The sequence below is a fragment of the Notamacropus eugenii genome, chromosome 4 (assembly GCF_028372415.1).
Source record: "Notamacropus eugenii isolate mMacEug1 chromosome 4, mMacEug1.pri_v2, whole genome shotgun sequence".
Lineage (NCBI taxonomy): Eukaryota > Metazoa > Chordata > Mammalia > Diprotodontia > Macropodidae > Notamacropus > Notamacropus eugenii.
In genome coordinates this window covers 290,566,209-290,581,072 of record NC_092875.1, presented here as the reverse complement: position 1 = coordinate 290,581,072, position 14,864 = coordinate 290,566,209, and the positions used below count along the sequence as shown (strand labels likewise).

Below are 14,864 nucleotides of genomic sequence, written 5' to 3'. Positions count from 1 at the left end.
ATGATGATTGCCCTATTTTTTTTGTATCTTTGTGATCATCTTTGCATTTTTGAAATTAATTTAGTCATAGATTTTGGCAAACATTTATTTTCCTTTTCTCCACTGTTTCCTTCCCTCCACCCTCAGCTGCCATTGAACAGATTTTTTAAAAAGAAAAACAAAACTCATAGCAAATACCCATATTAACAGTGTCTCTAGCTGTATGTCTCATTCTTCATTTTAAGTCCATTACTTCTCAGACAGGAGGTAGATGACAAGATTAATCTTCAGCCTTCTCTGGACTTGTGGTTCTAAAGTCTTTCAAAGTGGTTTTTCTCTATAATGTTAATGGCATATAAATTGTTTTCCTAGTCCTCACTTCACTCTCTGTTAGTTCACTGATAGAAATAGTGGTACAGATAACACAAAAGCATTTCAATTTGAGTTTGGAGTAACTAATAGGATTTTTCATTTCAGCAAATGTCTGCTCATAATTATGTTTTCTTTAGTTTAATGTTTAGTTTACTTTGCCTTGCCAAACACAAAACTATTGACATATTGGTATGGAGGCATTCTGGAGAGCAAGGAAAATGGTTGAGGTTAGAAATCTGTTGCAAACCAGTCACAATTTTATAACCAGTATAATTTTTTTTAAAACTTGCACTTCATTTATTCAACAGTTACTGAGTGATTACTATGTGCAGAGCACTGTGCTAAATCCCGGGAGAGATAGAAAACTTAAATGAGACAGTCATGGAACTTGTCTAATTGTTGAGTATATTTTAATTTACTACTCAGTACTATATGATAAATACATTAGAAAGTTATACATTTGTTCAGTGTGATGTAGAAGGTCATTATTGACCCTGGGGGAGCAAGGAAAACTTACTGGAGGAAAAGGGTTTTAAAGGTTTATGTTGGAATCCAACAGGCAAAGCAGGAGCTAGTACTCTGCTTCTAGAAAATATTTTTCTAAAAACATAAAATGCTTTATATTATGTCACTCTCACACTATTCGTATGACAAGGACTCCAACTCTCATTTTGTACGTGGAGAAATTGAGTCATGAAGTCATGCGTGATGTTGGAATGCATGTGCTCCCTAGCCCAGTATTCTCCAGTTGAAGCTCCTTGTTTGCCTAACATAGTGCTGTGTACGCGTACTTAATAAATGTTTATTGAATAAAAAACTTATTTAGATACATGACCTAAACTGATATAACTTGAAGAAATGTGAATTTCCAAGATGCAGGCCTCTGGGGAAACACCCTCTCAAGTAGACCAGCATACAAGTAGTTCAAAAAGGAATTTAAAAGATTATCATCAGTGGTACAGACTGGTTTCAAATCCCCTGTAGTTTAAATGCCACACACAATCAAAAGTTAGTGTGAATGTCCTAAAAGTTATCAAACTCTGATTAGCATTTTGACAGTTTTTACATATGCTAATGCACAAATCATTCTGTCAGAATAGACTTAGGAAAAATTTAGTTGTGTTTTTTTTGGTATTCACACTTACTTGCACTTGCTTATGAATAACTTCCATAAGTGTGGTTCTCAGACATGAATCACCAGTCTAGTTAGAGCCAGCTGCAAAGTGAACTCAATATAACATAAAAATGTTACTCTTCAACCTAGATTTCATCCCCAGCTCTTCTACTGACTAGCTGTCTTGTCCATAGTCAAGTCATTTCTAATCTCTGAATCTCAGTTTCTTTCTCTATCAAATGGAATTAACAAAATCTGCCCCACCTACCTCATCTATTGTCAGGATCAAATAAGATGGCTGGGAAATTAGTTTTATAAACTGTATTTCACCATAAAAGCAAAAGGCTTTTGTAGTCTGATAAATACTTTATCATTAGAATTTTAAAAGTTGAATTCTTTTGAAAATGTGGGTGTGTGTTATAAAGGACTCCTATACATTCACTTTAATATTCACATTCTGGAAAAAGAAAGTTCTATGAAATCCTGACACATACACTCATCTCAATCCAGCTACTTTACTGTCTTGTTGCCATTAGGTTAATGACCCTGCTATGAGGGGAGGCAATCTTTTTCCAAACCAGCTGCCTGGGATGGATATGATCAAGCAGGAGGGAGATGCATCACGGGTAAGAAATAGATGAATATGTTAGCAAAGTGAGCTGTAAATATTTGAAAGATGTGAATTGATATGTTGTCATCCCCTAATCTAAAGTCTACATGTTTTAAATTTTTTTGTCATAATTTGGGATTTTATATGACATACCATGTCATATAATATGTAATTGAATATGTAATATATTTAACTTTTTTTAACTGATTGTGACATAGAACTTAACCTAGTTTTAACTCAGAATGGCATATGTGGTATCTGTTGCTCGTTTTCATTTAATTGTATTTGGCATAGCAAAGGGCCAGTTGTATTAGGAAAATATATGTCTGTTTTTATTGAATCATAATGTTAGTTTTTAAGGAGGCTAAGTAGGTACTTATGATATATTACTTTTAATTTTTTCCAGAAACAATAGACTAATTAATATTTGGAACCAAACCAGTTCATAGTCCAGATATTAGATTTTTAAATAGGGGAAGTTCCTATCAATTGCATGCAATAGGGAAAGAAGGAAGGAAGGAAGGAATTCCTAGAAAATGTTCTGTGTTTTCTGTTTATGTCTTACAAATATTCTCTGTGCATTGTATGTATTATATATGTGGTCCTAACTTGTGATTTCATCAATATTAGGAACCTTCTGTATATTTTAAGAATCTTAAAGAGTTGGCTGAGATACTGTAAGGTATCTCCTCATCCATGGACACGCAGCCTTTATGTGTCAGAGGCAGGGTGTGGACCTGTGTCTTCCTCACTCCATGACCAGCCATTATACCTTTTACTCTCTACATATCTGTAGACACATAAATATGTATATCATTATATAATTATATATAGATTGACATTTGTGTTACCCTGTTCTGATATCTGGCTATCATGACATGGGAGTGACCCTGGGTTCTTCATGCCAAAATATAACCTCTCATAGGCCCTACAACAGGGTAGAGATGACTTAGGGTCATGAATTTTCATCTGTAGCAACTCTTGCAAATACTCTTTAAGTTATAGAGTATTTCAGTATTCTCTTGAAAAGAATACCCATATTAACAAAGTCATACAAGTGTGTGATTAAATATGTACATATAGCCATTCTGGTGCGTAATTTCAGTCCTCAGGAGGCAGTGTAGGCAAGAGGATAGAAAGTTAAATTTGGAGTCAGGAAAACATGGGTGGTTCTTATTCTTACTTTGTCTCTGACACTTAAAAGCTATATGATCATGGGTAAATAACAGTCATAAGCACCTTCCCTTCAGGTTGATATGAGGCTCTAGAATCCCTCATGAAGAGATCGTCCTTCTCCTCAACAAGACAAGCCATTCTACATGTATCCTTATTTCAGTCCTATCTCATCTGCTCCAACGGATTATCCTCTTTATTATCTCTACTCTCTCTAATCTTCAGTCTCTCCCTAAGTACTGTTACTTCCCTGTTTCCTACAAATGCACCTGTGTCTTCCCTCATCATTAAAAAAAAAAAAATCCTCATTTGATTCCACCATTCCTGCTAGTTGTTGCCCTGTATCTCTTCCTCTTCTTGACTAATGTCTTCAAGCAAGACATCTACAACTGATGTCTCTGCTTCCTCTCCTCTTCCTTCTAAACCTTCTACGATCTGACTTCCAGCCTCATCTCCGGAGTTACCACTGATCCCTTAGTTGTCAGATAGAATTTCCTTTTCTTAATCCTTTCTTGCTGCAGCCTTTGACATTTTATCACTCTCTTCTCCTGGACACTCTTCTCTCCAGACACTGTACTAATCACTGGGATGCAGATAGGAGCAAAAAAGAATGACAACTTCTGCCTTTCAAGAACCTTGCATTCTAATTAGGGAAGAAAATGTATCCATGAGAAGTGAAATGCCAAAAGGATTGGAGAGGGAGAAGATAACTGCATGCCGGTGAGGGCTGGAGAGTCAGAAACACAACTGACAGAGAACTGAAATGGAATTTCATTCCCAAAATAAAAGCCCGCTGTAAGACCTGGGCCTGCTGCATTTCAGAGATTCTTTAATCTGATATCTGGGAACTTGGTAAAAAATCTTTTCATAACTTTTATTTCAGTATGATTCATTTCCTTTTTTAAAGTCCTAGGCATTCAAAAATACTGTTATGGAAGGGATTTCAGTAGACTGCCAGTGATATCCCACACAGACACAAACACACAGACAGACACAGACACAGAGACACAGAGACACACACACACAGACACAGACACACAGACAGACACAGACACACACACACACACACACACACACACACACACACACACACACACACACACACACACACACACACACACACTTCCACTCCTGCCAACATCCACATTTAGTGAGCCCCATGATTCTTCATTACTTCCAGAAGCAAGTATAAATTCCTCTGTTTCACATTTTCAAGTTCTATATACCCTGACCCCTTTTCCTACGTTTCCAGTCTTATCATATTTTACTCCCTACCCTCCACATACACTGTGATCCAATACCACCAACCTCCTTGGTATTCCTCCCACTCACAAGCTCCATCTCCAAGCCTCCACAGTATTCTCCCTCCTCAACCTTACCCTTTAGTTTTCCTTCCAAGCAACCTTTCCCAGTGGTGCTCCCCTCTTCCCTCCTTCCCCGCAACCAGGGTTTCAGGATACCACTTTCTCCTGGTTCTCCTCCTACCTCTCTGAGTGCTCCTTCTCTTTTTCCTTTACTGGCTCCTCCTCCAGATTATGACTTTTAACTGCATGTGTTTCTCAGGATTCCGTCTGCGGTCCTTTTCTCCTTTTCCACTACTTCACTTACTGATCTCATCCATTCCTGTGGATTTCATCATTCTCTCTCTACTGATGATTCTCAAATGCACCTATCCTGCCTGAAGTTTTCTGTTGTTCTCCAATTTCACATCTCTAATTACCTTTCATGTATTTCAAACTGGATGTCCAATAGACATGTTAAACTCAATATGTCCAAAATGGAACTTATTATTTTTCCATCCAAATCCTCCCTCCCCTACTACTTTCCCTTATGTATGTCAGTTATTTTAACTTGCTTCAGCATGAAACTTAAAATGCCAAAACTGTCCATTCTAATAAACATTTAGATCTTCTTTAGAAAGTGGAGAGAGCTCTAGCGGATACCGCCATCCTCCTAATCTCTGAATAGGAATCATCTAAATCCCTCTCTCCCCACCCCTCCATACATCCAATCTGTTGCCAAGGCCTGTCATTTTCAGTTTTGCAACATCTTTCCAATATGCCCCCCTCTCTCCTCTGACCCTGCCACCACTCTAGTGCAGACCCTCCTCATCTCATGCTTGGACTATTGCAATAGCCTGCTGGTGGGTCTGCCTACCTCTAGTCTCTCCCCACTGCAATCCATCCACCATTCAGCCACTGAAGTGATTTTCCTAAAGCATAGATCCTACCATGTCATTCCCTTGCTTAAGAAACTCCACTGGTTCCCCATTGCCTCCAGAATCAAATACAAAATGCTCTGTTTGCCTTTGAAAGCCCTTTGTAACCTAACCCTCTCCTACCTTTCTAGTTTTCTTACTTACTTACTTCTCTTACTTAGACCTTACTCTCCACCACAAACTCTTTGAACCAGTGACAATGGCCTGACTTTTTCATGTACAAGATACTCCATCTTTTGGTTCTCTCCTTTTGCAGTTTCACTTACTGACTTCCCTGGCTTTAAGTGCTAACTAAAATTTCATTTTTTACAGGAAACTTTCCCACTCCTTTTTGTATCCCCAGAGTTTAGCACAATGCTTGGCACATACTTGGTACTTAATAAATGTTTACTGACTGATGATTGAATATGGATGAAAAGTATAAATGGGCTTATGCATGAATGCAGAGAGCCAGCCTAACCTAAACTAAACAATATTTGGATGTTCAAAACCAGATGAAAAACCAAATATTACTTCAGATTTACCATCATATGCTGTAAATTGAACACTGAAGCACCCTGTAATACTTGCAGTCATTTTTCTAGTATCTCTTCAGCCTTTCCTCTCACATTTATTTCGGTCAGCCTAGGGCCCAGATAGATGCCTATGTGTGTACTTCTTAAAAAAATAAATTTCAGTTCTTACGTTTGAATAAAAAGCAACAATTTCTATTGAATAGTGAGAGTTGTTACATTGTGGTTTAAGTGCTGCACCTGGTGTCCAAAAAGCCTGGGTTCAAACCCTACCTATGATGCCTGCCTCTCAGAGCCACTGTTTCCTCATCTGTAAACGAAGGGACTGGCCTCTGGAATTCCTTTCAGCTCTAAACCTATGATCTTAGTGAATGTATTCTAATTTAAAGCTTCTTACTTTTGAATATTAACTGCTGTTAGAACTCATTTAATTAGATTTTGCTAAGATTATCACCTACTTTTACCTAGGTCTGGACTATATCAGTCTCTTCTGCTTTCTTTCTCATCTCCTTTTTGACTTTTTCTTTCATCATCAGTACTTCATTTTATGTTGTTAAGGGTCTGACAATCTCACATTGAAATGCCTTCTGTATCCCTCCCCTCACCTCCATAATATGCAAATGAAGCCTCCTAAGTGACTCTGTACTTGTCATCCTTCTGCTGACATCTGTACATTACAATGTTGGCAGCAAGAATTTTATATGTTGCTGGTATGAATGTTGACATTGTTGTACTGTTAAATTATTCTAGATATTACTGAAACATGTCTGTTATTCACTGAACAATGTGATCATTGATAAAATTAGACTGTCAATATGTGTGTATGTAGATTTACAGCAATATGAAAGTTGCTATTTGCTTTTACAAAAGAATTGTGTGATTTAAAAACTATTTCAACACATTGCTTTAAATGACAAGTTCTTTTTTATGTTTAAAATATAAATTGCATTTACCAAAATTAATTATACATACCATTATTCATTTTCACTTATTCTGCATAAAGAAGGCACATTTGTATCAGACACCCTAGGATTATGAAATCAATACCCCAAGGATTCAAATGTGCTTTTATTATCAGTCTGGTTGGTTTATAATAAAATGATGGGTTAATTGCTGTTTCCTTAGCCATAGCTAATAGCTTGATTGCTTTCTCTCCATGTTTAGGGAATACAGGAATTAAGTTTTTTCCTGGCAGTAAAGTGTTGGGGAATGGGTCAGGTCCAGACCTCTGATTTTATTGATGTATGGCACCCTGGTGAGGAAACTCCCTTTATCAATCAGGTCTTCAGTAATTTATGATCTTAGAGTTGACAGGGAAATGAGAGCTTTAGTGATTTATCAGATATAATGCAACCTTATGTGACTGAAGCAGCACTGAACCCCTTCCAAAACCAACTCTGTGTCCACTCTCCTGTGCTGCCTCCATGTAACTTTTAGCCATAAAGTTGATCGAATATAAATATGCAGTGAAATTTTGTTTTTTAATGACTACAGAACGGAGGCTTTTTTCTTCACATTTCAATCAGAGAAATCACTTGTTATAAAATAACACTGTTATGTTACAGTTAAATGTTAATCGTTAGCCCAAACTAATAGATTCTTAGACCATTAAAGTTAGCACATTTCCAGTTTTTAAATTACAGAAAAGTAAGTTTGTAAAATGCCATTTCATATTTGATGGATCTGTGATTTCATTTGGTGAGGAATGGATGTCTCTCTGAATGTGTACAAGGAAGTTGTAGTATAGTTGGAATTACTGTAGAACCCCTTGTGACCACTGTAATTGATAACTACATTCCCAAATTTGGTACATAATCTCAATCTTCACCACAGGCAGTCATTCTGCTCCCCCCCTAATTGATTAACCATCTCATTTCTCTGAGAACTTTTTCAAATCCTCTGTTCTCAAACTTCCCACAATAGCCCATGACCCTAACCTCTAAACTGAGGAACAAAATTTCTTGTTGTTATTCAGTTGTTTTCAGTCAAGTCTGACACTTCATGACCCCATTTGGGGTTTTCTTGGGCAAAGACACTGGAGTGGTTTGCCTTTCCTTTCTCCAATTCATTTTTACAGATGAGAAAACAGGCAAACAGGGCTTAAGTGACTTGACCAGAATCACACAGCTAATAAGTGTCTGAGGTCAGATTTTAATTCAGGATGAATCTTCTTGACTCCAGGCCTAGCACTCTATCCACTTTGCCACCTAGCTGCCCCTGCTTCTCACTTCTCTGCAAAATTGTGGTCATTCATCAAGAGTTCCCTTTACCTCATCATTATCTCACATCATCCCCCACTCTCTCCTCCTCACATCAAGAGGTTTCTCCTTCCCCTTGCCCAGACCAGCCCCTCTATGTTAGTCCTTGATCCCTTCCCGTCTTCTCCAGAAGATTGCCCTCACTTTCTCCCCCCATTAGCTTGTAAGCTCCTTAAGGGCAGAGACTGTCTTTTCCTTATTTGTATCCTCAGGGATGCAATACCTGGCATGGAGTAAGTACTTAATAAATGTTTATTGAATTAAATTGAAATATCATTCCCATACTCTCTTGTCTTCAGTCTTATCTACTGGCTTCTCTACTACCTGCAAATGTACCCATAACTCTCACATCCTTTAATAAAAACCCTCATTTTATCTTAACTGATCTATAATCAGTATCTCCACTTTCTTTCCTCTCACTTGCTTCTAAACCTTCTTCAGTCTGGTTTCTAGCCTCATCATTCAACTGAAATTGCCTTCATCAAAGTTATTAATTATATCATAATTTCCAAATCTAATGGCCTTTTCTCAATCCTTTTTGACTTCTGTTGCTCACTCTCTCCTTCCTGGTTCTCCCTTCCCCCTCCTATGTGACCATTTTTTCTATCTCCTTTGCTCTGTCTTCATCCCTTTTCACAATCATTAGCTGTGCATGTCCTCCACAGCTCTTTTTGGGACCCTCTTCTCTTTTCTCTCTATACTGTCTCACTTAATGCTCTTATCAGCTCCCATGGGTTCTATATAATCTCTTTATGGATACTAAACTCAGAGGTTTATATACAGTCCTAATTTTTTTCCTGACCTATATCACCACTTGCCTTTTTGGTAACTTGCACTGGATACTCTATAGGCATCTCAAACTCAGCATGTCCAAAGCAGAACTTATTATTCTCCCCTCAAACCCTTCTCTCTTCTGAACTTCTCTATTATGATTAAAGACACCACCATCTTCTCCTAACTGAGGCTTGCAACCTTGGTGTCCTCCTCAAATACCCACTCTCATCCCACAAGTTGCCAGATCTTGTCATTTCTACTTTCTCAGCATCTCTCATCCCCTTCCCTCCATTCACACAGAGTGTTACCTGGACGGTTGCAGTAGCCTTCATCATGGTCTCCCTTAGTGAGACAGTCCACCCTTTACTCACTTCCTAAGGGGATTTTTCTTAAGTCTGGTGTGCCCATGTCCTTCTCCCCCTACTCAGTGAAGTCTTCTTTGGCATTTAAAGTTCTTCATAAGCTGACCCCTTTCTGACAGAGGCTATATACCTCTCAAATGGCATCTTCCCTTCCCATCCCCTCACTGTGTCAGTGACACAGCTGCACTGGCCTGCTCATGTTCCTCACCCACAGTACCCCATCTCCTCTCTTCCAAATCTGAAATATCCTCCCTTCTCTTGTAGGCCTCTTAGTTTCCCTGGCTTCCTTCAAGACTCAGAGTCTCTCCCTACTCCCTGCCCCCAAATATTTGTGCCTTCCTGTTGGAGATTATGTTCAATCTACTCTGCCATTATCTTGTATGTCTACCTAGCTATTTACATGGTACATGCCCCGTTAAGATGGAAGCTCCTTTCAGGGCCTGAGTTGTTTTTCCCCCTGATCTCCAGTGCCTGGTACATAGCATGCATTTATTATATGTAATACATATTTGCCGACCTACGACAGTGCCCTCTTTTTAAAGTCCTAAGGTGATGCAGTAGATAGAGCACTGGGCCTGGCATCAAGAAAACCTAAGTTCAAATCTGGCCTCAAACACTTAGGACCTGTGTGACCCTGGGCAAGTCACTTTATTGCTTTCACCTTGGTTTCCTCAACTGTAAAATAGGAAAAATAATAGCACCTACCTCCCAGAGTTTCTGTGAGGATCAAATAAGATTGTATTTGTAAAAGCCCTTAGTATACATTGCCTGGCAAAGAGTAATTATAGCTGATGTGTACATGGTGCTTCAGTGTTTATAAGATGCCTTATACAGATTGCCGCATTTGGTCCTCACAACAACTTTATAAGATAGTTACTATAGAAATGATCTCATTTTTTTAGATGAGGAAACTGCCTCAGTAAGCTTATGTGGCACACTGAGACAAAGGCAGATTTGGAACACAGGTTTTGTCTCACTCCAAATCTGAGTGCTTTCCTGATTATATCATGTTGGCTCAAAACCGCTAAATCTAAGAATAATTACTGGGAAAACAGTTTCAAGAAAGGATTTTTCCTAACAATCACTAGAAACAAGCCTCTTGGTTGGTAGACTTTAGCCAACCCTATCAGCTGTCTTTTGCAATAACCCTTAAGCTGTTTCATATTTACATGTTGTTTCTATGTTTGTGGGGCATGTAAAGCAGAAAAAAGCTTAGTCTTGCATTTTACAGCTCACCCTAATTTTCTGCCATGGTGATAATTTGTATTTGGGAAGTAGCCTCATGTTTGAATGTCTTTCTGCTGAACTTGATGCCATTGGTTACAAAAAAGTCAGTGATACTTGATGAGAATTTCTTTCTCTTACAGAAATATTGCTGACCCTGAAGGCTGCTGGTGGCTCTTTCTTTCTTCAGCTCCCTGAGCTCTTACCCATTTGAACAGCTGGCTGCCTTTGTTCTGACCCAGCTGCCCTGCAAGCCAGTTTTGCTGGAGCGAGCTCAGCTTCATCATAACTGCAGACAGGACTCAGCTGATTCCCAGAGTGGAGTCAGAACGGCTGGTGCAGGAGGAGCAGCCTCTTCTCTGACAGTCTGGAGCTCGAGCACAGACATTGCTCAGTCTGTTCACTGCATTCACCTTAGTGCAACTTAGATCTCTCCTGCGAAGTAAATGTTGACAGGCAATTTTCATAACCATGTCAGATTGAATGTATTTAAATGTATGTATTTAAGGAAAACAACCATGCTCTTGTTCTGTTCCTGTTCGGTTCTAGACACTGGTTTCTCACTTGATTTTCCCTGGCTAATCAGTCTGGTGCAAAGAATTGTGGTTTCATTTGGAAAACCACATTTTAAGCTAAAGTCTGCAATTTGGGAAAGAAGCAGGGCAGTCACTGGGGATGGTACTGTATGCACAGAGATGCCTGTTTAGTTGATCAATTTACAAAAGGTCTTAGAAGATAGCTGGACCTTTTTGAAAGCGCTAAGGCTCCTTCCAGAATGGGTTTCCATTCACCCAATAGGCAGCAAAGAGCCTCTGGCCAGGCTCTTCATATTTAGAAGTACTTTCTTTTTTTTTCTAATAATAGAAAACCAGCCATCTCACAGAAATCATGAAGTCAGAAGAAATGTCTGTTTTTCTCTTCGGCTCCCTACCCCCATTAAGTTATTTGTAGACTTGATTTAGAGATCTTTTAAATCCACCATTATTCTGGCTTTGAGATCTTCTTTCCCCCAGAAGGCCCCACCCCCAGCCCCACTGTAGGGAAGAAACCAGGTCAGCCCTTACATGTCATTAGCTGTTTGAGCAGGTGCCAGCAGTCTTATCATGTGCCCACCTACTGCTGAATCCTGAATTTCAGAAAGCCAGGATAGGCACCTCTGTGAAGTGTATTCATTCCTGTTCTCAAACTCCCCTGGCCTACAGTATTGGGGGAGTGTAGGGTGGGAGGTTGAGGTGGGGAGGGACAGGGAAGGTAAAAAACAGTGTGTTCAGAATTTATGGCAGAGATCACTACAAATTTAGCCGTCATCATCATGTGTTTTTATTTTGTTTCTTAGCCTCACTGATTAAGCTGAAGTTTTGTAAGGTACATGAAATCCAGTTTATATGTAAACAAGCAATAATTTAAGTTGAGAACTTAAGCGTTTTAATTGTATGATTTTTTGTGAGGTATGTATGTTGTGGAATTGATTCAAAATGAGGTACTTCAGTATTAAATTAGAGATCTTCATAGCAATGTGTCTCCTAAAGGTGTTTTGTAAAGGATCCCAATGCCTTGAATAGACCTAATTTGTAGGCTTAAGACTTTTTATTTTCTAAACCTTGTGATTCTGCTCATAAATCATTTATCTAAATCTATATGATATGCAGCCACTGTAGGAACCAATTCTTGATTTTTATATGTTTATAATTCTTTCTTAATAAATCTTAGACAAACTATGTTACTAAAGCCAACCACTTTTATGGTGGTTTTTCTTGCCCACTGTGGTGCATGAGTAAACCTTTTACTAACTGGCTTCAGTTTCTGAGGACTGAATACCAAGAAACTGGAGGCTTTTGGGGAGCTATTTCTTCCCCAGTCCCTGACACAAATACTTTCTTATTTCACCTTCAGAATAATGTCTTTTTTTGATGTTTAAAATGCAGTGCATTTTATATCCGATTAGCCAGTCCTTTTAGGAACAAAGGAGTTTTTCCTTGCAATTTGATTGTTTATCTGGCCAGGTGAAAATTACCCCTATTATATTTATATCTCTCTATATAATGTGAAAATAGGGAAAGTATATAGTGAGATATAAGCCCAAAGAGATGATAAAGACAGTCCCAAAGTGTTGGTCCACACTGAGGAAATTTTCTGGAATTCTGCATTTCGATACATTTGTTTCTGATTGAGGTAGATGTTAATGATACAGGGAGGTGGCTAGGGATCAGTACCTTGGAGAGGTCACCACTTCATATGTCCGACTTGAAAGGCTGAGTTTAGTCAAGCCATTGGATTGTCCAGCTGAGGTAGGAAAGGAAGCAGCAATTGGCCCTGAACTCCACGACCTCATTGATATAATGAGATTTGTAGTATATCATCATTATTGTGACCAGTTTAAAACTTTATTTATACGACGAAAAGAATTTTTGTTTCACGTGACCCGAGAGGAAATGGGGTTTTGATCTTTTTTGTTTGGGGGGTGGGGCATACAGTTCCTTTTTCAGTTGATGCCGTCCATGAGAGGCTCTCTTTTTGCTCATTAACATTTGATTGCCAATCTCATTGTTCCATTGGTTCCCATCCTGATAAACCTGCAGGCCTGTTTTGTTTGTAAATTAGGCTGTTTTCTTAATCATTGCTCTTTTGAAGGTAAGGAGATTGTATGTAATCTTATGGCTCAGATCAAGTAATGGAGCTTTGTTTTCCATGGAATTAAGGAGGAAAAAATTGAGTGAAGGAATCATCTGATCATATTGATCATACTCAAACAGGAAAATTGAAGCCAAATCAATTCTCTTCATTATCAGTATTTCCCATTCTATACACAGTAAATTTGTTTGACAGAGTACTTGGTTTTTGTTTAATAGAACAAATAATCAGTGTTCTACTATATTACTAAATGTGAAGGACACATAATGTGAAAAGTATACATACATAAACTTGGTTGTTTAACCCATTTAAGTGTTCATGTAACGTGGTGAGTTTAAAAAGTGAAGTGAGCTGTTTTATTACAATGAATTAATTTGTTTGCACTCAAAGTTGAAAATATTGCCCTCCACCCCCTCTTCTGCTATCTTTTTTGGCCTGTATTAAATGAAAGCAATGTTTTTGCAGTTTATATAATGCAATTTTTAATCTGTGTTTAAAAATGGAGTTCGTCTGGGCTTAACACATGAAATGGGTGGCACAGTTAGTTCCACTTGCAGAACCCAAAGATACACAATCAGTTTTGAAATGCAACTTAAGCCATTAATTAATTGTTGGTGTGAATTTAAAGTTTTCTAGTATTTGTATGGTAGTGTGCTGCCTAAGAGCAAAAGCATTCTGTGCACAGAAGAAAATTACTGTAGTGGCTTTGATTTGAATTAGAATTTTCTCCCTGGTGTTCCTTTATAGACTAAAACGGAACCTTTTAAGTTTCATACTACAGGTAAAAGCTATGTGCAAGAACCTCAAAATGCTAAAATCTAGCATAATGCCTTAGATCTGTTTTTAAGTCTTGTATATTCCTACATAGCTGTCTGATGTATTATATTTGTATAGTGAATTGTGTACAATTTTGGAATAAGTGCATCATCACTTTCCTTTATGTTGTGAAACAGTGATGATGACACATTTCTTCAAACATTTAACTGTCCCTTTTTTTCTTTGTCATTTGTGGGTTTTATTTGTACAGTTCCTCATGAAGTTGCATCTGAAATGTGTGTATATGAAAAGATTATACAAGGGTAAAATTAAGCAATATATTAACTATGGTTCTTCAGGAGAAAGCTTACAATGTCTGGGTTGGGATTGACTTTCAAAACGGAGTTGACTCTGAACATCACCTTGTTCACCTGCATCGATGTTTGTATTTCTAGTGTGAGCAGTTTATGCAAAGGTAGATATATTCAGAGAAATTTTAAATACATTTATGCAAGTTAATATTGCTTTGCTGATGCTATTTGCTTATTTGATGTTAAATAATGCTATTGTAAATAAAGACTGTTGTTATTGCATCATTTAATAAATTTTAATGCCTTCGGGTTTTACATGGCTTTAGAGATTGCAATGTGTTTATATTCATTTATTTCAATATACTTGAAGTGAAATCAATAAAAATACTGTTCAGCTTGTTGTAATGGAAAGAGTTATGGACTTGGAGTCAGAAGAAAACTAGTTTCTAATCTTCTACCAACTGGCTTTATGAATATGGGCACCCCATTGAACCTTTCTGAGTTCTAGTTTCTCCTTCTGTACAGTAGAGATGATAATACCCATAGTACTTTAATCTCATAGGGACATTA

General features: G+C 38.0%; 1 protein-coding gene across 24 annotated transcripts in view; it reads left to right on the top strand.

Annotated features, from left to right (window-relative positions):
- The window catches only part of NCOA2 (nuclear receptor coactivator 2), a 346,666-nt gene extending 332,047 nt beyond the window's left edge, over window positions 1-14,619 (top strand). For all 24 annotated transcript variants that reach the window (XM_072604810.1, XM_072604824.1, XM_072604819.1 and 21 more), the window contains 2 exons: window positions 2,002-2,091; window positions 10,740-14,619. In XM_072604810.1, the coding sequence (XP_072460911.1) occupies window positions 2,002-2,091; window positions 10,740-10,751 (102 nt within the window). In that variant the 3' untranslated portion in view covers window positions 10,752-14,619. The remainder of the gene's footprint in view (window positions 1-2,001; window positions 2,092-10,739) is intronic.
- The last annotated feature ends 245 nt before the right edge of the window (window positions 14,620-14,864 follow it).